General features: G+C 47.6%; 1 protein-coding gene across 1 annotated transcript in view; it reads left to right on the top strand.

Moving 5' to 3' along the window:
* Positions 1-25,686, top strand: part of exoc4 (exocyst complex component 4) — a 115,181-nt gene that overhangs the window by 40,478 nt on the left and 49,017 nt on the right. Inside the window, exon 11 of the mRNA XM_079756215.1 lies at positions 8,989-9,085. Coding sequence (XP_079612341.1) covers positions 8,989-9,085 — 97 coding nt within the window. The remainder of the gene's footprint in view (positions 1-8,988; positions 9,086-25,686) is intronic.

The raw sequence follows: 25,686 nt of genomic DNA, 5'->3' as shown, positions 1-25,686 counted from the left end.
GCTCTTGACATTCTAAAGGTAACTCCCGTAGCTGCCCATGAAGATCCTGATCGTTTCTTGAAGCTGGACTTCTCCATATCCTTGTTAAAACTCATTCAGAAGCTTTCAATACTGTACGGCCCGCATTGAATGGCTACTGGCAGTCCCATATGGAAGGTAACATGGAAAGGCTCCCAGCTTCCATCCTTTTGTTGTTTTCTGATCCATTGTGTGAAGTTGTGGCGCAAAACGAAATAGATTGGCATGAATTCTCCACACGTACATGTTGTTTGTTGACTGCCGAACCGGTTTCTTTGTTGAATGCTACAGCTGTGTTGACATTGACGGTGACATTGACAGGAGTGAAAACATCTCAATGTTTTCACTCTTTCTTTCTTTCCAAGCAACACACGATGCAGCATCCAGTCAACAGAACGTATCTCAGTAATAAAGTCTTTCATCTGTCATCGTACTCCCAGCGGCAGCGCGTAAGTGTTTCCTGTTGGGGTCGTACGGCTGGCGCTGAAACGACGCTACCCGCGGTAACGACGCTGCCCGCGGTAACGACGCTGCCCGCGGTAACGACGCTGCCCGCGGTAACGACGCTGCCCGCGGTAACGACGCTGCCCGCGGTAACGACGGTACCCGCGGTAACGACGCTGCCCGCGGTAACGACGCTGCCCGCGGTAACGACGCTGCCCGCGGTAACGACGGTGCCCGCGGTAACGACGCTGCCCGCGGTAACGACGCTGCCCGCGGTAACGACGCTACCCGCGGTAACGACGCTGCCCGCGGTAATGACGCTACCAGTGGTAACGACGGTGCCCGCGGTAACGGCGGCCACCACGGTCGAGGAGCGCTGCCTACGCGCTGGTTCATCAGGTTGTTCACACGCTGCGACGCGCACGCTTGCATAATAGCGACCCCCCCAACCCCCAATTTAAATGTTTTAGGTGCCCAAATCAAAGCTGCTGTGGGCAGTGGTACATGTGAGTGATGGATGCTGCTGTGTCCCCCCCCCCCCCCCCGATGGAGCCCACCCCCCCGCCCTCAGTGGCACCTGGCTCTGTAGATAAAGACGCCGGTATCTCCTGAGGCTGACAGGCTATTACGGAGAAAAGACGCTGCTTGTGTTGGTCATGAAAGCAAGGCGGTTGTTGTTGTTGCTGCAAAAATGTGTGTATATATACATCTACGCACCCAATACACACACTACCATGTGGGAAAATAGTCATCTCATTACAATTCTTTACAGTTCGTGTGAGTTGGAGTGGATAAGATGTCTTTTTTTTCTACCTTGGAACCAAGATTAAAACGCAGACGCACGCACGCGCGCGCAGTCTGAAATCGGGACTGCGTGACGAGTAATTCAATAATTAAATTAGCCCCAGTGTTGAAATAAAATCGGAGGACAGAGCGAGACTGGGTGTGAAATGCACTGTGTCTCTGGTATTATAACAACGAGCACATTGTTATTTTGACGTGGCGTTTTTTCTCCTTTTGGTGTCGCTGGAAATACGTACCATCAGGGGGCTGAAAGAGGGCATTAGATAGCAGATACACAGCGGACTTATTATGAAGAGCTCACAGGCATATCTCCTCGTTGGGAACCGTCCAGCAGCTCATGTGGCCACCAGACGAGCCAGAAGGCTACACGAGGCCATATCTAAAGCCCTCAGTCAAACAGAAAGCCTCTTCAGTCTGGGAGAGGAAAAAAAGAGCTTAGGCCGAGAGACAGACAAACAACAGAGTCCCAGACGGAGGCACAGACAGAGGCCATGTTTTGTAATAAGACTGACGTCAAGCCTCTACGTTGACACTGAGCAAGCTCTTAATAACAGAGAGGGGGAGAGGGGGGGAGAGGGGAGGGGAGAGACAAAAACCCCACCCAGCAATAGAGGGAGCATAGCGCTTTCTGGGCAAATTTTGCCCAGAACACACACAGACACACACACACACACACACACACACACACACACACACACACACACACACACACACACACACACACACACACACACACACACACACACACACACACACACACACACACACACACACAGTCCTACTCCCAGAGCTCAACAGCTTGATGGGGTGAATGGAGGGAAAAGGACATCAGATGTCTGCTCCCCTGCTGCTTGCTCCTATGCCCCATTACCGCCCCCCCCCGCCGTAACCACCTACGCACAGGCACCCATGCACAAACACACTCTCAATCACCCCAACCCTCCCGCCCTCCGCCTGATTGACATGTTCAAGAGGCCGTACGCGTTAAAGGCTGTGTTTTATTTAGTTTGTGGTTGCTGTAGCTTTGCGTCATGTGCCTTGTTATTGGAAGCTTTGTTGTCCCGTTCCTCTTGGTGTTATGAAATGCACCTGAAGCGAAAGCGGTTACGCTTGAATAACACCTGCACGGTTGGAATATTATTTTTCATGTGAGTTTTTTGTTTTCCTCTAAACTCCTCGGCACCACGGGTTCCTGTGTGCTGATTAAGACCCGACTGTTGTGATGTTTGCGACCTTTTAGAAAGGGTTATGGTCGGGGGAAACGTCCCTCGTTTGAGGAGACGCCTTCTGATGTCTGAGGCCAAGGACGTCATCAGCAGCCGCGAAAGCACTGCCGCGCTGTGCGCTGGCTTATGTGTGTTATTGTTGTCTCAGTGTTGTTTATTGTTGTCTCATTTCTTATTGTTGTCTCTGTGTTGTATTTATTGTTGTTATTGTTGTCTCAGTGGTGTGTTATTGTTTTCTCAGTGGTGTGTTATTGTTGTCTCAGTGTTGTTTATTGTCTCAGTGTTTATTGTTGTCTCAGTGTTGTGTTTATTGTTGTCTCAGTGTTGTGTTTGTGTTGTCTCAGTGTTGTTTATTGTTGTCTCTGTGTTGTGTTTGTGTTGTCTCAGTGTTGTTTATTGCTGTCTCAGTGTTGTTTATTGTTGTCTCTGTGTTGTGTTTGTGTTTTTTATTGTTGTCTCAGTGTTGTTTATTGTCTGTGTTTATTGTTGTCTCAGTGTTGTGTTTATTGTTGTCTCAGTGTTTTGTTTATTGTTGTCTCAGTGTTGTGTTTATTGTTGTCTCAGTGTTGTTTATTGTCTCAGTGTTTATTGTTGTCTCAGTGTTTTTTTTATTGTTGTCTCAGTGTTGTGTTTGTGTTGTCTCAGTGTTGTTTATTGCTGTCTCTGTGTTTCTTGTTGTCTCAGTGTTGTGTTTGTGTTGTTTATTGTTGTCTCAGTGTTGTTTATTGTTGTCTCAGTGTTGTGTTTCTTGTTGTCTCAGTGTTGTGTTTGTGTTGTTTATTGTTGTCTCAGTGTTGTTTATTGTTGTCTCAGTGTTGTGTTTGTGTTTTTTATTGTTGTCCCAGTGTTGTTTATTGTCTCAGTGTTGTGTTTGTTGTTGTCTCAGTGTTGTTTATTTTCTCAGTGTTGTGTTCATTGTTGTCTCAGTGTTGTGTTTGTTGTTGTCTCAGTGTTGTGTTCATTGTTGTCTCAGTGTTGTGTTTGTTGTTGTGTTTGTTGTTGTCTCAGTGTTGTGTTTATTGTTGTCTCAGTGTTGTGTTTGTTGTTGTCTCAGTGTTGTTTATTGTCTCAGTGTTGTGTTCATTGTTGTCTCAGTGTTGTGATTGTTGTTGTCTCAGTGTTGTGTTCATTATTGTCTCAGTGTTGTGATTGTTGTTGTCTCAGTGTTGTGTTCATTATTGTCTCAGTGTTGTGTTTGTTGTTGTCTCAGTGTTGTGTTTATTGTTGTCTCAGTGTTGTTTATTGTCTCAGTGCTGTGTTTATTGTTGTCTCAGTGCTGTGTTTGTGTTGTCTCAGTGCTGCCTCAGTGTTGTTTATTGCTGTCTCTGTGTATCGTTGTGTTGCCTCGGTGTTGTTTATTGCTGTCTCTGTGTATCGTTGTGTTGCCGTGGTGTCTGCGCTGACAGGCGTTCATTAATTAACAAGGCTGGAGCCCCTCCGCCACGGACACTTCTTAATAATTAATCCAACTCAATTCCTGCCGCAATTTATTCATATTGTTTATTTATCTATTCAGGTTGTATTATTATATAGTTTTTTTTGGGGGTGGGTTGATTTGACGCAGTCTGTCCTCCGAGTGAATTCCCCCCCACCCCTCCCCTCTCCAGGTCAAATGAATTTTAATAATAGAAGGAACTCATTAGCAGCCAATCAGACATGAAGGCGGTCTGGAAGGAATTGGAGGCCGGCGCCCCGAACCCCCCCCCCCAAACACACACACACACACACACACACACACACACACACACACACACACACACACACACACACACACACACACACACACACACACACACACACACACTCATTTGTTATTGAACCAAGGTGTTTTTGTGTGTGTGTGTGTGTGTGTGGGCTTTCTTATTAAGGCTCCAGGTTTTCCTTGGATGCGTCTGTATGCGGCCCACTGGCCCTGGCATTCAAAACAAATCCCTGAGGGGGACTCCGCGATGACGCTCCTGTACCCCCCCCCACACGCCTTATGCCCACACACACACCCTTAATACAAATACAAAGTTCATTTAGTTAATGTAGACATGGAGAACTTTTCTTGTCTTGTACTGCTTTAATACATGAAGGGTGTTAGGATTCGTACCTGCCAGTTGTTTGGACTCCAAGTCTGGTTTGGTGTGTGGAATGAGCGATGTTCCTTAGTTCATCCAGGCCATCCTTTTTAGTGTGTGTGTGTGTGTGTGTGTGTGTGTGTGTGTGAGAGAGGACCTAAGGAGAGCAGTTGAGGCAGCAGTGATAACAGCGTCTCCATCCGTCCTGAGACATAGACCATCAGATGGTGATTCACAGACGTTCTCCATCATAATAAACCTGACCATCACTAGGATGGGCCGCTTGATGCTTCATGCGTATGGCTTTCTGCGTCCAAATCAAATCAGGGAATGTCAACATTCCTTCTTTAATGTGAACATGACAACGCACACAAACACACGCAAACACACACTCCACAGCAGGGATGAAGTATATTGCGCACTTTACTTTCTTGCATTTTGCTATAAATGATTATACACACACACACACACACACACACACACACACACACACACACACACACACAGGTGTGTTAAGGAAGGCATCAGATGTCCCTGGTCCTCCCTGCTAGTGGAAAGAGGCCAGAATAGATGAGTGGATCAAACCGGCTCCTCATCAAACCCAGGAAAGTGTGGCTAATGCAATTTCACTGAGCCACTGCCTCACTTGATTGCATGTGGGCTGAAGGGTGCATGGTAACGCACCGTAGGGGGGCAGGGCTGGGTAGGTGTCAGGGAAGTGTGTGTGTGTGTGTGTGTGTGTGTGGGGGGGGGGTCTGTTTTTCCCTGGCCAAACCTCGATGTTTTCCATCAGTTTGTAACTGTGTGTCAACGGGCCGGTTCCTTTGACTCTTGGCTGTTGGTGTGTTTGTGTGTGTGTGTGCATTAAACACCTTCGGCCCACGCGTTTAATGCGTGTGTGTGTGTGTGTGTGCTGTTGAGGTGTGATTGTTGTGTTCGGGGGTGTGAGTGTGTGTGTGTGTGTGTGAAGATGGGGTTCTCTAAGCGGGATTTCAGGGGGATTTGGCCACGCTAGAATTTGCAACCACCTCGCCCCCCCCCTCCACTTCCTCTCCTGGCTACAGCTGCTCTGCCACCTCTACCCCCACCCCTTTCCCCCCCTCTAATCCTGGATGTGACCACACACACACACACACACACACACACACACACACACACACACACACACACACACACACACACACACACACACACACACACACACACACACACACGCGCTCGGACAAGCACACGCTCGCTCGCTCCCTGTTTTCACACGTTGTGGGAGAGCGCTGGCAGCCTTCCGGTGACATCCTGACCCCTCAACCTCCAGGCCAGAGGATATCTCATGCATATTAACACGGTGCTGCTTCATATTCATCCACACCATGCCGCCCCGACACCCGCCCTCAGCGGCCCCCAGCTGGCAGCTGGTCGCTGGGCCCGCGGATCGCACAGGTCCCCTCCTTCCTCCCTCCCCTCCATCACTTCTTTTTTTGTCTGACACCGATGCAGATGTTTAGAGCATGAAATTAAATTGGTCACCGTCTGTGTCTGTGTGTGTGTGTCTGTGTGTGATTGCACTCGCATGTGTGCATGTGTGTGTCATGTCAGTGTGTGTGTGGGTGTGGGGGTTACCATAGTTTGAGCTGAGAGACAGGAAAATACTTCCCATGAAGTTTTAGATTCCAGAGAGGGAGAGAGAGAGAGAGAGACTCAACATCTTCAGAGTGGGAGAGAGAGAGAGAGAGATTAAGAGTGTTGAGTGAGAGAGAGAGAATATTATGAGTGGAAGAGAGAGAGTTGAGTGAGACGCTGGCCGGCGCTGCTTTGTTTGGGCGGCCTGTGATTGGCTAGTTAATGGAATTGGCCCCACAGGACGGATGATGAGGATGGCGAAGATAGCAGAGAATGGATTGGACGTCCTTTCAGCCTCCGCGCTCCAACAGGAACAAAAATGTTCACCTGCATGGCAGGTGAACATTTTCTCTGCGACGGATCCCAAACCAGGACCCACTTAGAATGTCTCTGGGGGATGAAATTAAACCTTCCTTCCTCTGCCCTCTTCCCATTCGCTGCTGATGAAAATCCGCAGTGGTTTCGTCTCCTTGTGTTTTCCGCGGGTGCTCCCCTCAATAGAAACGTGTTCCATTAGAAATGTATTATGGGAGCTCGACAAGGGGGAACAATGCGGCGATATGCATGTGAATGCGAGGTGATGCGAGGAGGGGGCCGGGGTGGGGGGTCTTAGGGACAGCGGCGGCGTCCAGGCTTTTCATGCCCCGGAGAGAAGTGTCTTTTTGGGCGGTATCTCGTGGGCCCTTTGAAAAGCTCCTATTGAACATGGAAATGAGTTTGCCTGGAGGGGGGGAGGCAGCCAGCCAGGGCTAGGAGCCCAAGTGAAGTCTTGGCCATTTCAAGACATTCACGAACCAGTTTACACACACATACATGTATGTACGCACATGCAGGCACACAGATGTACGCACGCAGACACATGCATATAAACACACAGTTTCATTTGAGTACATGAGTACACGCACATGCGCTTAAACAAATGCACACGCATACATACATACACGCACTGACGGACACACACACACACAAACACATTTAGCTCCAACTCATCATGGACATTATTGTAAGTATTGCTTCAGTCCCGTTGTCTGGGTGGGTTTCTATATCGTGTTTGTCTCCATGAGCCCACTCTCTGGCTACTGTTCAATCGGCCCATCTTCTGCCCTGTGATGGGGGGCAGAGTCCTCGGGGTCACTTCGATAGGGTTCACAGAGTGGCCATAGAACTCCATGAAGCCTGGGTACATTTATGGTTTAAAATAAGAACTTCTTTAACTCATGGAAGTTGGCGGTTCTTCCTCAGCCGAGCACGTCCTGCTCTGTAGCCGGTCTCGCCGCGCGGAGACGCCATTTTGTGCAGAGTGCCGAAGTGTTCCTAATGCCGGAGAGAGAAGTGTTCCAAACGTCGGGGACAGAAACGGAAGCAGAAGCATGCTCATCTCGGCAATTCCCGAAAGCAAAAAAAGCCAAATTTGCTTCACAATCTCCCCAAAGACCACTCAACGAGAGAGGGAGAGAGGTGGGAAGGGAACACCCACTGAAAACAGGCTGTTTTCATGCGAGAAAAAATGATGGCTGGATATCACACTTCGTATGATAATATCACTCTGCATTTTGGAATTGCTACTTTATATATGTTTTATTGATAGTAAAGTTATATAGTTCCCCTTTAAGATATTAAAATGGCTTTCTTTGTCTTACTATTTAATTTACTTTTAGAAACAACTCTTGAGCTTTGCAAACTTCCCTGGACCCACTAGATATTCCTTTCAACTAACGATAAAAAAATCATTTCAGATTATCTGAAGAAATAATTGCACTTGCGCCACAATTACAGTCGTGCACACATGCATGAACTAACGTGCACACATAGGATGGCGTTGGCATGTAATCACCCATGCGTAGAACACGGTCTCATACACAGACATGAACACACACACCCACACACACACACACACACACACACACACACACACACACACACACACACACACACACACACACACACACACACACACACACACACGGCCCTTCCTCCTCCGCCTTCATTGGATTGATTACTTCAGGTTGAGTAGAGGTAATGAGCAACAGTGTTCTGTAACTGTCAGCCACACTCCTGTTCACATCCAACTACCTGCTTCTCATCTTCCTCTCTCTCCCTTCTCGCGCTGTCTTTTGCTCCGTATCTGCCTTCTTTTCCCTCCGCCCTCTCTCTGTCTCTCTCTCTCTGTCTCTCTCTCTGTCTCTCTCTGTCTCTCTCTCTCTCTCTGTCTCTCTCTGTCTCTCTCTGTCTCTCTCTTTGTCTCTGTCTCTCTCTCTCTGTCTCTCTCTGTCTCTCTCTCTGTCTCTGTCTCACTCTCTCTCTCTCTCTCTGTCTCTCTCTCTCTCTCTGTCTCTCTCTCTCTCTCTGTCTCTCTCTCTGTCTCTCTGTCTCACTCTCTGTCTCTCTCTCTGTCTCTCTCTGTCTCACACTCTGTCTCTCTCTCTGTGTCTTATTTCTTCATTCTCTGAACCTCTATCTCTTTAATTCCCTCTCTCACTGTAGTTCTCTCTCTCTCTCTTTATTTCCCTCGCTCGCTCCGTCACACCCCTGGTCTGAACATGTTACACGATGGTTATGATTTTCTGATTAACCCTCTTAGCTGTGGGGTTCACCCAGGCTTTAGCACGGGGGTACAGATGTGTGCGCGTAGGCAGGGAGATATTCCCTGGATAAGACAATTGGTTTGTTTGTTTTTTGCGCTGATTTTATGATACTGTGATCCACAGTGGATTAGGAAGTCTGTGGGTCTTAAGAGAGAAAGGCAGGTGTGAGACACACACACACACACACGCACACACGCCTTTAACCCCGCCCCTTCTTGTGTTTTCTCCTAGGCGGGGCAGACGATAACCTCATCGAAGGGGGAGAGATGAAGTTTGTGTGTAAGCCGGGAGCCAGGAACATCACTGTCATCTTCCAGCCGCTCCTCAGGTACTGGCCCATGGGATGCATGCATTTGGTGGTTTTATTGTTATTGGGCTCTATTTGTATAGCACTTTCAATGCTAGTGAGTAAGTGCTTTATATCAAGACAGGAAAACCGCAACGATAAAATTAACAAAAAAAACAATTCCAATCCAAATATCACAGCGTTTTGGGATCACACGATGAAAGCTTTTGCATAAAAAGGTGCCTTTTGAAGGAATGATAGAACCGAGAGTCAACCCTGTGACCCTGATCTCGCTAGGGAGACGTTCTAAAAGGTGTTGTTTGGTTCGTAATCGTGGGATTGAAATGTTTAATCAGCACAATCAACCAAAAGGCACAAACGAAAAGTTTAATAGATGGGGTTGGCTTCAACAAAGCATGTCCTTTTGAAATAGTCATTGAACAACAACAATCTCACTTTTTTTTGGGTGAAATAGCATTTGTTATTCACTATGAAGTGTGAAGTCATCATTTTCAAGACAAGATTAATGAAGCAATTATCACTTCAAAGTCAAACGGGGAATATAAACAAACAAATATTGCTGCGCAAAAGCCTAAAATGAGATGTATATTTCCCCCCCATGCACCTACGGGACATCTCTAGGTTGATTAATGGCCTCGGAGTGCATTGTCACACTGCGATGGCTGCGGGCGGATTCGTATCCCCAGGGTGGCACTAGGGCGGAACCACGGCGCATTCTGCACAGTGCTGAATGAAGTCACGCTCACACATACATTCTGCTCCTGTCTATTGATTTACAACCATTTAAATTACCTTTTTAATGACTCTGAGCGGCCGCTTTCAACCCACGCGCCTCTTTTTCCGGTGTACACAGACTCTTGCACACACACACGCACACACACACACACACACACACACACACACACACACACACACACACACACACACACACACACACACACACACACACACACACACACACACACACGCACACGTATCCTGCCACACACACACCCCGCCACACACACGCACACACACCGAACATTGAGATACACACACACACACAAAAACACACACACACACACACACACACACACACACACACACAGCCCACCACACTCACACACACACAGCCCGCCACACTCACACACACAACAGTCCAGCAGTTCTCTCTCTCCCAGTCATATATCCTGTGACTCGCCCACTCAAGCAGTTCAAGCCATTTGCCCCACACCAAGGATTCTGGGACATGATGGCTCAATACCAGTAAAATGTTAACTAATGCGGTTAACCGTGCACTTAGTGTTCGTCCATCGATTTGCCTATTCTTTTTCTTTGTCTGTTTCGGGGTCTAGCCTGTTTCAATGTGTACCGGGACATGCTACATCTCATCTGGATTAATAGGACATTTGCGTGATGGAAAGTACGTTGTGGAATTAGGCTTTGCTCGACAGTCCACTCCAATTGGCCTTCCCAGAAAAGGGATTGTCTTTAAACCTTGGTAATGCTTGTCTGTATAGTCTATTATATATATATATATATATATATATATATATATATATATATATATACACATATATATATATCTGGCCGGTGGTTTTCCATAGAGCACTGTAGCCCCCAGTGCCGTTGAGTAAATCTAATTGTAAAGCAGAGCTATTAGATTGGAGCTCCTGCAGCGCGATACGTTATACGGAGGGATCCATTCAACATGCATGTTCACTCACAAAACGCATGCACACACACACACACACACACGCACAAACACATATTAAGGCACCAACAAATAACCATGCAGACATGCGTAAACATACACACACTGCATCCATTAAGACGGACACAAATGTGCACACACACACACACGTCCCAGCCAAACATGTGTGCAGTTGTGCAACTGATTAATATTTGCATTGATGAGCATGTGATGATGTCTGTTCCCTCCAGATGAACATGGTTTCATGCTCAGAATAGAATCATACACTGTGTATGTATCTTTCTAAACCCTATGGCAACCCATTGGTTGGGATTTGATTATTTTGCACGGTGTGCAGGTAGGTTTTGTGTATTTGTCATCACTGAACATGTATGTGCACAGGAAAACATGTAACCCATACACACGCAAGCACACACACGAAGGAAGGCTTTTGTCAGATGACTGCAAATAAAGCTGAGACTAGCTCGGGCCGTCCCTCTCCCTTGTTTTCCGTAATGGTTTGATTCAATCACAGGAAAGTGCCTGGCACACAGAGTCTCTCTCTCTCGCTCTCTCTCTCTCTGTCTCTCTCTGTCTCTCTCTCTCTCTGTCTCTCTCTCTCTCTCTACCTCTCTCTCTCTCTCTCTCTCTCTCTCTCTGTCTCTCTCTCTCTCTCTCTCTCTCTACCTCTCTCTCTCTACCTCTCTCTCTCTCTCTGTCTCTCTCTCTCTGTCTCTCTCTCTGTCCCTCTCTGTCTCTCTCTGTCTCTCTCTCTCTAGCTCTCTCTCTCTCTCTCTCTCTGTCTCTCTCTCTCTCTCTCTCTCTCTCTCTCTCTCTCTCTCTCTACCTCTCTCTCTCTACCTCTCTCTCTCTCTCTCTCTCTCTCTCTGTCTCTCTCTCTCTGTCCCTCTCTGTCTCTCTCTGTCTCTCTCTCTCTCTACCTCTCTCTCTCTCTCTCTCTCTCTCTCTCTCTCGCTCTCTCTCTCTCTCTACCTCTCTCTCTACCTCTTTCTCTCTCTCTACCTCTTTCTCTCTCTCTCTCTCTCTCTCTCTCTCTCTCTACCTCTCTCTCTCTCTCTCTCTCTCTCTCTCTCTCTCTCCCCCTACCTCCCCACCCCGCTCCCTGGCTCTGTGCTGCCCTTTCCTGTCCAGACTCCCAGTGCCAGTAGTGATGCTGGCAGATGCTTGTTCTAATGGTTGGGCTCTTGCCTTCACTGATGCACCACCACACCCACACTGACCTGCTATGCAGCTCATGTCGGACGGAAGTGTGTGTGTGAACTTGGGGCATGTTGAATGCAGGTATAATCTTAGATGTTGTGTGTGTGTGTATTTCTTTCTGTTTGTATATACCGTATTTCCCGCACTATAACGCGCACCGGATTATAAGGCGCACCTTCAATGAATGACCTATTTTAGAACTTTTTTCATAAATAGGGCGCACCGGATTATAAAGCGCATAGCATAGAAGATACTGCAGTCAAACGTTTGACTGGGGATGCGTTATGCATCCACTAGATGGAGCTTTGCTAATTGTATAGCTCGTCACGCGCAACGCAACTGTGAGGACGAGTTGCTGCATTTAGCAGATATAAAACTGGAACCTTTATGACAAAAAAGTAAAACACAATTACGCAGTTCCAAACCTTAGATTTTTTAAATATCTTGCAAACGTGAATGATACAAAGTAGAGCATCGCACCCTCGAATCTTGTAGTGTGGCCAGTCTTCCGCCCGATTTCCTGGCTCTGTGATCGTATAGTGTGACCTTCCGTGAGTAAGCGCAGTAAAATGCTGTGTGCACTGACTACGATAGCCATAATGCTGCAAGCGGTGTGGCTTTATCGTAGTCGTAGTGAAACATTTTATTATTATTATTAAATTGTTTTTATTGGTTTTTCATACTGAAACATTTTGACAGAGCGCTGTTTCCAACCAGTATGGATCAACCAATTAACCAATTGATCCATATATAAGGCGCTCCGGATTATAAGGCGCACTGTCGTTTTTTGAGAAAATTACCGGCTTTTAAATGCGCCTTATAGTGCGGAAAATACGGTAACTTTTATTACAGTTCGGTTGATAACTGACCAAACAGATTACATAAGATATCACTCTTGATCCCAGAGATGGACTTCAGGTCCCTTAGCAGCAAGTACAGGACAGTAGTATAATAAAAAATATACAAAATGAAAACAATAAGACTTCAAGAAATACATTGACAATATGTACATATGTAATCATGCATATTCCCAGGAGGCAAGGCGATAATGTTGTTTTCAATGGGTCGGCTGGTAACCCGACCTGTGAGGTTTGCCTCCACCGCGCCCCCCCACCTCCTGGGGTTGCATGCGGTTTTCACAGGAATCGATACATAGTGAAGAGATTCAGTGCCGTAGCCGTGGCCAATAACAACATATTTAGCCCTTCCCCGACAATCTACCAATGCACCTGATCCAGAGGGTCGAAGGAAATCAGCGTTTTCCCCAAGTATCAAATCTCCACAGATCAATACAAAAAGCACACAAAAAGTGTTTGTGTGTCATTTTATTAACATGGATTGTCTATTGTTTGTATTTGTGTGTGGTGTCTGTCTGGATATGCATGTCTCATGTGTCTGTGTGTGTGTTTTTGTGGACTCCACACATGTACGTCTCTGTGTTTGTCTTCGTCTGTCTCCGTGTGTGTATAAGTCTGTCTCGTGGGTATGCTTATGTGTTAGTGTAGATTCGCGCTGGTATGTGTGTCCTTTGTTGACATGTATGAGTCTTTTGTTTTGAGGTATATCTGTATTTATGTGTATATCTCTTGTGTGGCTTATGTGTGTGCTGTGTCCCATGTTTGTATGTGTGTGGGTGTGTATGTTTGCGTGGACCCGGGCCTGTTTGTGTGTGTGTTGAATTCTGACATCACTTAAACTGTGTGATTCCGAGATCACACTTGTGAGAGCAGTGCCCTTAAACTGCTCTCTGTCCCTCTCACTCTTTCCATCTCGCTCTTTTTCGCACTCAAACACCAAATCCCTCTCCTCACATTGGCCTGAATTTACCCAACTCAACTCGATTTCATCCCCTGTTCCTCTACTTCTGTAGTCCCTTGAAGGCAGTGTTGTTACTTAATGCTCTAACTATTAACCTAATTGGAATTAGTCCTTAAGTGCCACTTGTTCTCTCACACAACCCCCTCCCCCACCCTCCTCGCACAAAGAATTGCTTTAAAGCATACTTATTCAATAATTGTAGTTATTAGTGCTTGAGTTCCATTTAAAGAGTTACAGAAATGTTACAGTCTGTCGCAAGGAAAGTAGGCAGAGAGGGAGAGAGAGAGGGAGGGAGAGAGAGAGAGAGGGAGGGAGAGAGAGAGAGAGAGGGAGAGAGAGAGAGAGGGAGAGAGAGAGAGAGAGGAAGAGAGGAAGAGAGGGAATCAGAGGCAAGAGAGAGGAGTGGATTGACAGAAGGAGCTCCCGGGAGGAGGAGAGGGAAGGACAATGGAGAGAACAAAAAGAGGATAAGAAGAAGAAGACGTGGCGAGATGGATTACAGCGGAGGATTGAGGACAGAAGGTGTTGGCCTGTGGCGACTGAAAGCCTGTGGTTAAAATGACACGCGCTGTGACTGCACTAATTAAAACGAAAAAACGATGAAGAAAACATGCGCACACCCACAAACGTACGTAAACAAAAAAAGTAAAGAAATGGCAGTGGAGGAACGTTAAGGTTAATGAAGTTGTGCAGCATAAGTTAGGTATAAGGAAGCGGTACACAGGCTTTGTTTGATGATGAGTAAGGTATTATCCATCCCATAGGAGTTGTGTACAGCGGGTCGCCCAAAACACCCCTCATCTGCAGTGTCTAAGATAACACAGCAAGTGTTCAACCAATGAGGTGGTTAGACTGCTAAACATCCACAATGGGCCAAACAAAACACAAAGCTGCACCACCTAATGGACATTCCTCATTTCCTATTTTCAGAAACAGTTTTATGTTGTTATGCTGCCATTATGTCTGCCCACTATGGCACCATTACACTGCTAACCATCCCTGGAAGGAGGGATCCTGTTCCCGCATTCCATCTCAAGGTTTCCTTGGTGATAGAGGGAGTTCTCTTTCAGCCCTTTAGCGGGCTTCTCTTTAGCGCCACGGTGGTCGTGGACTGTGAAGCCCTTTGAGACTAACTGATTAAGGTCTATGCAAATACAATTGACCTCTCTTGACAAGTGCACTCCCGCTGAACTCAGGACGGTGTATTATCCTAGGATTGAAGTTGTACTTTGTTGTCCGGTTTATTCTACGGTGGTGCTGCAGTACCTCATCCCCCTGTGTGGACTCTATCACTGTAAGCCCTGCAGTGCCCAGCCCGTCGGAAGGTTGTCTTAGATCTGAGGCTTACAAGACTTCCTGATAGGAGGTGCTGCAAGCCTGTTACTTGGTGCAGAGTATTAAACTCTGCTGGTCTAGGCTGCATCAACAGGAGGAAGGGGTTCGTCACTAGGAGACCAAAACGCACAGTAGAGCCATTATTGGCTGTTTTGGCGTAGCAATCATTTTTTCCAATGATTGGTGACAAAATGAAAAATATAGCCTCATACATAATGAATAATGTATATCATAATCGAGTGCCGGTGGAATATACATTTTTGAGATACAAAAGCCATCGGTGGTAAATCAGACCTAAAGGTTTCTGAAAGCGCTCGGGGAAAGTGTGTGAAACTCTTTGCTCTGAGCTATGGAGGTCCCCCAGAGTGTGTGTGTCGAGGCCGTAGCGGCAGCGCTGAGGGTCTTCTGTTTCATGGCTGTTTGTTCTACTCACATTACACAAGAGCTGCTGCCCTCCTCCACTGGCAGAGCCTCCCCACAGTGTTCAGAGTAGGCTCTGAAACAGTCCCCAGCAGGTTTCTAGTCCTTATATAGGCAACAACAACCCCTGCTCTCCATCCTCAGGCCACTGGAGGAAAGGAGAAAATCTTAAAGTCGGGCTGCTGGAGCTGGTGCAGACGGCGATAAGATGAATCATAACACAAGGAAAAATATTATGTGGGGGTACATTAAAAAAATATGGTTAAATGTATATCAATAGAAAAAGGGAATATGACAATCACCGCACACTAAGAAAATATGTAAGGATTAAATCTAAATTGATTACTCCAACACATTTTAGCCTGGAGAATACCGGGCCGATGGAAGAAAAGGAGATAAGAGCGTTTGATAAGCCTGACGTCTGGAAGCCATGTTGGCCTGTTATCGATCTGCTGTGCCTCTCTGCCTCGCTACCTGATAAGCTACCTGTCTAGCTACCTGTCTGTCTAGCTACCTGTCTCACTACTGGTATTGCTACCTGTCTAGCTAACTGGCTATACCTGCTAGCTACCTGCCTAGCTATGTGTCACTATCTGTCTCCTTCTCCAACGTTCCCCTTTCTTCATGTTGTGTCTGCCTGCTGTCCTTGATACGGTACAACACCCATGCATGTAAAAACAAGACACACACACACACACAAACACACACTATCATAATGCTGCCACGTTTATCCTCTTGCGACATAAGTGCAACTGCAGCCATTTTCCAGCAAGTTGGAGAGTAAAAATCCCCTCTGTGTCTTAACAGCCCTTGTGCAAATGAAGGATATTGGAGGCAGGGTAAGCAAAGTGCTGCACACGGAAGCAGTGAACACAGAAATACGAAAGTATGTGTTGTTCAGAGCGAGTTGCAAACTAAAGATATGAGAGGCAGGGTAAGCAGCACATCGCTGTAGCGCTGAGCATCAATTTGCACGCACTCACGCACACGCACACTCACACATATCACACACAGCACACACATACACCAGGTATGGGGCGGGAGATTAATCATGATTCCGGGGGTCTTTTCTCTGGCTATAAAAGGTGGATAAACACTTTGATTGTGCTTATCCATCCCATAATGGAATCAGCCTGGCCGGTTCCCAAGGCAACCAGTGCAGCAGTCCCACACACTGTGCCATGCATTGGCCTCTTTGGCGGCTTAGTGGCAGGGGGGGGGGGTATTTGTGAAAACGGCGCGATGGTTATGAGGCATGCTCTGAAAGTCTCTGGGGGGGGCAGAGATTGTCTATTAGAGGCAGATAGTGGGACCACCGCACACACACGCAAACACACACACACACACACACACACACACACACACACACACACACACACACACACACACACACACACACACACACACATACACACACATGGAAACATCAACTGGACTTATATATACACACACACACACATCCTCAAAGCTTTGAAGCTTAGTCAGGTGACCAGGTCACTATCACACAGATGTTCACACAAGCATGTTGTGCCTAGCAACACACGCACACACACACACACACACACACACACACACACACACACACACACACACACACACACACACACACACACACACACTGCATGATTGTCTCTTAAGACTTGTTTTGAAATGGGATTAGACTGCATTCCCTTGTGTGTGTGCTTCTATATATGTCCATTTTGCGTGTGGGGGTCGTTTGTGTGTGTGTGTCTGTGTGTGTTTTGTGTGTTCTTTGCTCTTTGTGTGCATGCTTGGATGACAACAACAATGTAATGAAATGGAATGGTGTGGCTCCATTTGAAAGTCTACCATAATTTAATTAACACTAATTTGGTTCCCCCTGAGCTCCGCTCCGGTTGCCATGAAAGGACAGTAGTGGCAGACCAAACATCCTTAATGCCCAGAGAGAAAGAGAGGGAGAGAGACACAGAGAGAGGGAGAGGGAGAAGAGAGAGAGAGGGAGAGAGACACAGAGAGGGAGAGAGACACAGAACCATAGTGAACCATAATGACGAGAGTGTTTTGACCGTTGGATGTTGTGTCTTTGTCTCCATTTGATTCCACTTCTTTTCATAGAGATTCTGTCAGTGATGCAGCAAACACACCAAGCACATGAAGTGTTAGCATGTGCTCTGTCTATTAAAGCGAGTTCCCTTCCAACCATCTGCGAGAATGTGTTGATAACATTCTCTTTTCTGTCTTCTCTGGTCCGTCCTTCTATAAGGTCAGCCTTAGACGAGCTCTAGATGATGGGAGATTCTCCCTTCATTTCCTCTCCTTTTTTCCCCATTCGTTTTCTTTATTTTCTCCCGCTCTCCTCCGCTGTCCTCGGTTCTCTCCATCCTCCTCCCTCCGGACGGTGCGGGCTGCCACTCTGTGTTACTGTCACATCAGCGAGCCCCAGCCTCCTCATCACGCCAGCCTTTGATTCGCCCGGCCTTCCAGGTCGGCGAGTCGCTGCCTGATAATAACCTTGTTTGATTGCTGGAGTGGAGATGTAATTGATTGATCCAGCTGCATGTCGAGGGGCTCTGGGCCAGACGGGGGGTGGGGTGTGTGAGTGTGTGTGTGCGGGGGGATTGTGTGGGTGCGTGGGTGTGCTTGTGTGATGTTTTGTGTGCCTGTGTGTGTGTCCGTTAGTTTTTGTTTGTGTGTGTCTGTCTACGTGTCTGTTGGGTTCTGTGTGTGTGTGTGTGTACACATGACTAAGTGTGTTTTAGATGCTCAAGCCCAATTCAGAGGATTTTATTCCGTCAGGATGAGACCAAAGTCCTTCCCCCGTTTTGAACAAATAACAAGATGAGCAGTATGGGGGATCGGTGTTCAAACTGTGAGGGCATCTGCTCAAACACCTCAATTCAATATTCGTTATTTTTTTCAAACTAAGCACATGGAGATCCACAAGTTGTTTTATCTTATTATTTCGGGGGAAATAAGCTCCCTTTGAAACGGTCGATTTAGGGACTGCTAAATGCTGAATTAATAATATAGCCTATAGCAGTCTCTTCATTTCCCCCGATGGTTCGTTCTCCACATACTAGCTAAGTCTGTTAAGCAGCCGGCAGGCCAACACACTGCAGCTGATCCACAGGTACTGGGTATTGGGGACACAGATGGTCAAATACCTTCCCTTCTGTGGGTGGATGTGTGAAGCGAATCAAGATTGAAAGCGGTGGAACAAATTGCCAACTTAAGAGATGACTGTTGGACTGATGTTTTTTTTCTTTCAATTCATCAATTATTTTTGTCTCCGTTTTTCTGTTTCGCATTAATCAGGGAAATGTTGTTGAATCCTCCGCTTCGTCGCGCTGTAATGAAGGAAAAGCACACGCAGCCGTGAAGCGATTTAGAATAGGTTTGACAGAACATGAGCACAACAGAATGTCAACAGTGTGTGCTGGCCCCGAGGTGACGGCTGCTTCTGACTGAAAAGACTCCAGCCAGGAGTGAATACGACTGAAAAAGCTGAAGACTTGAGGGACGAGTGAATTAAAGTGAATCCCTTCTCGATGAGAGGTCAAGACACGTCGAGGGGAACCAACAGATGAAAGAGAAACAGAACCGATTGACAAAACAGATTGCCGATAAGAAATGTGGTGGTTAAGAGTACATCCTAGCTTATTGTCATAAGGAGTGTGCTTTACGATTCTGTACTGCCGTTGATTATAAATATATATTTATTACGCTGGACCCTAACCTGTCTCTATCTGCCGGTGTCCTTTTCACCAGCGCTGACCCCGTGAACATAATGTACGCCACTTATCTTCATAATGAACTCCACAAACCACAGAGGCCAGACTTTTCAACCAGGGTTCATATGCCTACACCACTGTTTAAAAAATAAATAAAACCGCCCTTTAGGGAAACGGAAAGGTATAATTCACAAGACACAGCGTGTGTCTGACGAATCCCTGACTTTGTTTGATTTGTGAGCGGCAGAATCCACCGCAGCCTGCCTCCGGCTGGAAGCAACAAGCCAATCCTTCTGCTGCTGCTGTCCGACTACACCTGACTAAGTGGATTACATCCGCCTGCACCGCGGACGCTGCTCCACTCAGCACACGTACACTAGGGGCTTCCCAGGGCCGGCAGAGAGGGGAATAGACAGGGGGAATAACGGCGGAGAGAAGTTGAGGCTCGGAGGAGGTGGAATCCATTATGTTTGATGTGCACAGCCTCACCCGGGTGGGGAAGGGGGTGAAATGACATTAGGGCCGTCTTGTAATGTGATTTCTGCGATGTGCGAATATGAGATTTCTAATGGATTTGAGAGCATTAGTGCTCTCTTTATCTGTTGTGTGTATATGTTCCTGGGGTTGATTCGCTGAGGGGTGATGTTCTGCTCATCTCTGAGTTCCTCTGGCCATTGGGGCTGTGTGTGGGAGGACTTTATTATTTTCCTCTCATGTGGGGGGTGGATAAAGATATTATGATATATGTTGGACCCACAGCACTTTTTGATAGATTCATATTCGTAGTTTGAGAGATTCTTTTTTCTCAATGTCCTGTGTGGGCGGTAAAGCGAAGAGAAAATTCACCGCCGTGCGTGAGTGTGTGTGTGTGTGTGTGTGTGTGTGTGTGTGTGTGTGGTGACTCAAAAAGGGTTGTTTAATTTACATGCTTTCAGGGAACAGGCATGTTTTCTGAATAGCTTGCTTTCTACTTTGTGGCTGTATGCCATTATTGTTGCCTGTGTGTGTGCTATGCGTGTGCGTGTGTTTTCATGACCTGGTATGAGATATTCATATTGCTCCCCTGTTTGACTGAAGCCGTCAAGGCAGTTTGGATGTAACGTACACTAAGATGGGGACGTGTCAAACCCCATCTTAGTGTTACCACCGTGGGTTTGGGTAAGTCATCTACGTGATACGTTATAGAAATATATGATGGTTTATCTAATGCATTAGATCTGTGTGCCTTCAAACATTATGAATGAATGTCTCCCCATGGATGGTTTTCGTGATCTGTACTACGTATGATTGATATGCTGTTTGCACTACAGTCCCTTTAATAATTTTCTTTTACTACTACCTCCCAAGACACATGGCATGCTATGCTGCTGCTGTTTCCTCTGGTGTGCCCGGTTATCTGCTCGTCCTGTGCATATGCACACCTTTGATTTCACCAATGATTTCACCATCGGCAAATAGGTGACATCTGGTGCCAGCCTGGCATTCTAACAGGATTTATGCATTTAGGGTTTGTAATGTATTCTGTTCTTGATGAATACATAAACAGCACGGCTGGTATTCTGGTGTCTGATCCACACGCCGGTGACCGCGCGGTATCCATCTCTGGCTGATTACCGCCGCCGCCGTTCCTAATCAGGGCGCACGACATTTCCGCAAATTGTCGCCAAATCAGCCAACGCGGCGCACTCTGCACCCGCTGCATGCTTAATGAGCCAGATTAAGGAGGAAGTCGTTTAACCCCTGCCTGCGACACATGCACACATGCATGCGTTCACACACATACACTTACGCCTGCATGCGCTGGCATTCATACATACGCTTACGTGCACAGATTCACACGCACATGTACACAGGCTCACACAACAAGCACCTAACTCCCCTTCTGTCCTCCACCATAGGGGAAAGGGAGCGAGTCCATTATGCAAATGTCAGGTGTCAAGTGTGAATGAGATAATGGTGGGGGCTAGGGAGGGCCGGAGGTATTCAGGGTGGCAGCAACAGCTCCCTTAGCAACCAGCAGGCTGATAATAGCATCCCTGGTTGTCAGGGCGGCTGGAGTCTGCATTACGGTGGGGAGGGAGGGAGGGGGCGTCGCTCCTCGTTACCGTTAAATCGGCTGGCTCTATTAGATCCAAATCCTATTACATTACAGGCATGATCATGGCATTCTCATTGGCCACATTATGGGATGTGATCCGTCCCCCACTGTGTAATAACCTGTTTGAGGTGCATAGATTAAAGAATCCTCTCTGAAACTTTCCCTGAGGTTTATGGCATGTAGTAGAGGAGACAGGCAAGGTGTGGCTCATTATTACATATCGCTTTATATATAGCCATATTATATATTCTATTAACACACATTACTCTATAAATCTGCTCCAGGACGCAGAGGTTAAGGAATCGATGGCAGAAGTATTGTGTGTGTCTGTCTGTGTGTGTGTGTCTGTGTCTGTGTGTGTGCATATTTGCGTGCACGCATTATAATCAAAGAGGTTATTTATTATTCATTCATACATTTTTCCTGTACCCGGCAGAGTTTTCAAATTATCTATACAAAAATACCCAATTATAATTGAACCACGCGTATGCTTGATGAAATTCTAAGATAAACACTTGTTAGCGGTGACCCAGCCTCACTGTGGCCTGTATTTAAACACCTCCTCTTCAGTGAGCTCTAATGGACCGCTCCACCGCAGCCATACGCCGCCCTCCCCCTGCCTAGGGAACGCAGCCGCTGAAGCTTCAGCCTGTTGGCGTGCACGGGCCGTCAGCGTGCACGGGCCGTCAGCCTGGTGTCTGTTGGCGTGCGCGGGCCGTCAGCCTGGTGTCTGTTGGCGTGCACGGCCTTTCAGCCTGGTGTGTGTTGGCGTGCGCGGGCCGTCAGCCTGGTGTGTGTTGGCGTGCACGGCCTTTCAGCCTGGTGTGTGTTGGCGTGCGCGGGCCGTCAGCCTGGTGTGTGTTGGCGGCCCTTCAGCCTGGTGTGTGTTGGCGTGCGTGGGCCATCATGGCCGTGCTCTCAGCTCCTAATGGCCCTTTCACCATCTGAAGGCGGAATGGGAAGCAGCTTTCTGTGTACGGATCTTCTGTCCTTTCTGCAATCTTCGCTGTTTTTCCTCTTTTGAAAACATATGGGACACACACACGCACTCTCGCACGTGCACACAATCTCACACACACACACACACACACACACGCACCTGCACTCTGTCACATATTGAAGTAAAGCAATGAAAGGTCAGTGGCAGCTCAAGGTTGTCCCCCTCCCTCGGGAACTCTTTGAGGCACACAGACACACACACACACACACACACACACACACACACACACACACACACACACACACACACACACACACACACACACACCTTTGACTAAAAGCAAAGACATAAACAGGAAATAGTTGAAAGATCAATGAGTAATTTTGCAGCCGACCTCATATATGGCCCAACTGCACTATCAGTATGTTTCATGCTAACACTACACACTTTCAGATAGGTGTATTGCTGTGAGTGTGGAAGTGCAGGGAAGGTCATGCCAACTAGAGCGTTTGTGGCAGTGTGCATGTGTGTGTGTGTGTGTGTGTCTCTGGGCATTTGTTTGTGTGTGTGCACGTGTGCATGTATGTATGCATGTATGTTTGTGGGCGTTCTTGTGTGTGTGTTTGTGTCTGTATGTGTGTGTGTGTGTGTGTGTGTGTGCGTGCCTTCACCCTCTGTGGTCCTCATCGTGATTGTGGCCGTTGGCTCACTGTAATGGGGTGTGTGGGAGGGTATTATCTTAGCTGTAGATTTGACGGACACACCGACCCAGAGCTCAGTCCCTGGGATCTGGTCACCCTCCTCCCCCAATAGGGGACCTGTTACCGGGCCCGCCCCCCCGGCCCACACACTGATGAAGGCGTTATCTGCACCGTGTCACTATCAAACCATTACGGCTTTTGTGACGGCTGTTTGTGTGTTTCTTTAGCATGAAAAATAACACACACTCGGATGATGTGAAACTATCGTACTGGGGGGGGGGGGGTAGGAGGAGGAGGAGGAGAGCGAGAGAGAGAGAGAGAGAGCGAGAGAGAGAGAGAGAGAGAGAGAGAGAGAGAGAGAGAGAGAGAGGGAGAGAGAGAGAGAGAGAGAGAGAGAGAGAGAGAGAGAGAGAGAGAGAGAGAGAGAGAGAGAGGGAGAGAGAGGGGGGGAGAGAGAGAGAGAGGGAGAGAGAGGGGGAGAGGGAGAGAGAGAGAGGGGGAGAGAGAGAGAGAGAGAGAGGGGGAGAGAGAGAGGGAGAGAGAGAGAGAGGGAGGGAGGGAGAGGGAGGGAGAGAGAGGGAGAGAGAGGGAGAGAGAGGGGGAGAGGGAGAGAGAGAGAGAGAGGGGAGAGAGAGAGAGAGAGAGGGAGAGAGAGGGGGAGAGGGAGAGAGAGAGAGAGGGGGAGAGAGAGAGAGAGGGGGAGAGAGAGAGAGAGAGAGGGGGAGAGGGAGAGAGAGGGGGAGAGAGAGAGAGAGAGAGGGGGAGGGAGGGAGGGAGAGAGAAGGGGAGACAGAGAGAGAGAGAGAATAGGTACATCTTGTGGATAGACATGAAGAGCATTATGAATAAGGGTGTGGAAGAAAATAAAAATAACACTGGGAGTTGTTATTTATAATCAAGCATTTATTGGTAAGATGAGAGTTATTATATATAGTTATGCTCTCCCTCCTCTTGTGTCCTTCAGTTAACATCCCTGCTTCTGTTTCTCCATGGTTGAGTATTTTAAAGTGATTTGGTCTTATTGTGCATGTCAAACACCTTTATAAAGTATTGTGCTTAGATTAATAACTTATTTTTTGTATATTATTATAAACATTTCCTCAAAAACCACAACAGCACGCAACACACACAAATGCACACACACTTACGTATGCACACGCACCCACACACACTTGCACGCACATTTGATATAACTTATTTTCGCGCACAGACACACACACAAAGTGACCAATGTTAGAGCAGTGACATTTTCCAGCACTGCCTCCCGTTTAGTTCCGCGCCCGTGAGGGAGGAACAGATACCCGGCCTCCTGCCCCCAACCTCAAACCCCCAGCCCCCCCCAGACTGGCCCTCCATCCGGGGGACCCCCCCTCCCGGTCCGTCTTCCTGTTCGCTTTAAGTGATTTTCCGGGTGATTTTCTGGGGCCTGTTGACCAGTGTTCCTTCACACGCGGCTCCTCGGAGAGCAGCGAGGCCAACCTGGTGTCCCTCTGTGTCTAGGAGGTGGAGAGAGGGAGCGCTACCAATTAGGGATACATCGCTAACGACTGTGTCTGTGTGCATGTGGGGTACCTGCATACGGGTGTGTGCATGAAGGGTGCGCCTATGGTGATGGATGACAGGCCGGTCAGATTACTCTCAGTAATCACAAATCCACAAAAACGTGTGGTTCACGTCTCCCAAAGTGTTCATCACAAATATGTTTTAAGATTGCGCGCACAAAACCCACACACAGCCTGCCTCATTTTGACAAAACACAAGGAGAAGAATAAAGTCCACACTACACGCTTGTGTTTGCTTCAAATATCTGCCTCCAAATGATAAGGGTGATTGATGCTGCTGTCGATAGCTCCAGCACTATGATCCATCTCCCCCCTCACAAAGCACTCCCTGCATCTCTCCACCGCCTGAAACCAAGTCTCTCTGTAGTGGCTGAGAGAGAGAGAGGGCCAGAGAGAGAGAGAGAGAGGGCCAGAGAGAGAGAGGGACAGAGAGAGAGGGACAGAGAGAGAGAGAGAGAGAGAGAGAGAGAGAGAGGGGGACAGAGAGAGAGAGAGAGCGAGAGGGACAGAGAGAGAGAGGGAGGGGGAGAGAGAGAGACAGAGGGACAGAGAGAGAGAGAGACAGAGAGACAGAGGGACAGAGAGAGAGAGAGAGAGGGACAGAGAGAGAAAGAGAGAGAGAGGGCCAGAGAGAGAGAGAGAGACAGAGGGCCAGAGAGAGAGAGGGACAGAGAGAGAGAGAGAGAGAGAGAGAGAGACAGAGGGACAGAGAGAGAGAGAGAGAGAGACAGAGGGCCAGAGAGAGAGAGAGAGAGAGACAGAGGGCCAGAGAGCGAGAGGGACAGAGAGAGAGAGAGAGAGAGAGGGACAGAGAGAGAGAGGGAGGGGGAGAGAGAGAGAGAGAGAGACAGAGGGACAGAGAGAAAGAGAGAGAGAGGGACAGAGAGAGAGAGAGAGAGAGGGACAGAGAGAGAGAGAGAGGGAGGGGGAGAGAGAGAGAGAGAGACAGAGACAGAGAGAGAGACAGAGGGATAGAGAGAGAGAGAGATAGAGAGGGAGAGACGGATTGATTGGGAGAGACAGAGGGACAGAGAGAGAGAGAGAGACGGAGAGAGAGAGGGATAGTTAAAGTGCCATTACTAACCCGTATGGACTTTATATGTCAGACGTGACTATCGCTGATGTCTGGTATTCTCTCCCAT

Source organism: Pollachius pollachius (genome assembly GCF_949987615.1).
Source record: "Pollachius pollachius genome assembly, chromosome: 18".
Classification (NCBI taxonomy): domain Eukaryota; kingdom Metazoa; phylum Chordata; class Actinopteri; order Gadiformes; family Gadidae; genus Pollachius; species Pollachius pollachius.
This window is presented reverse-complemented; position numbering and strand designations above follow the sequence as displayed.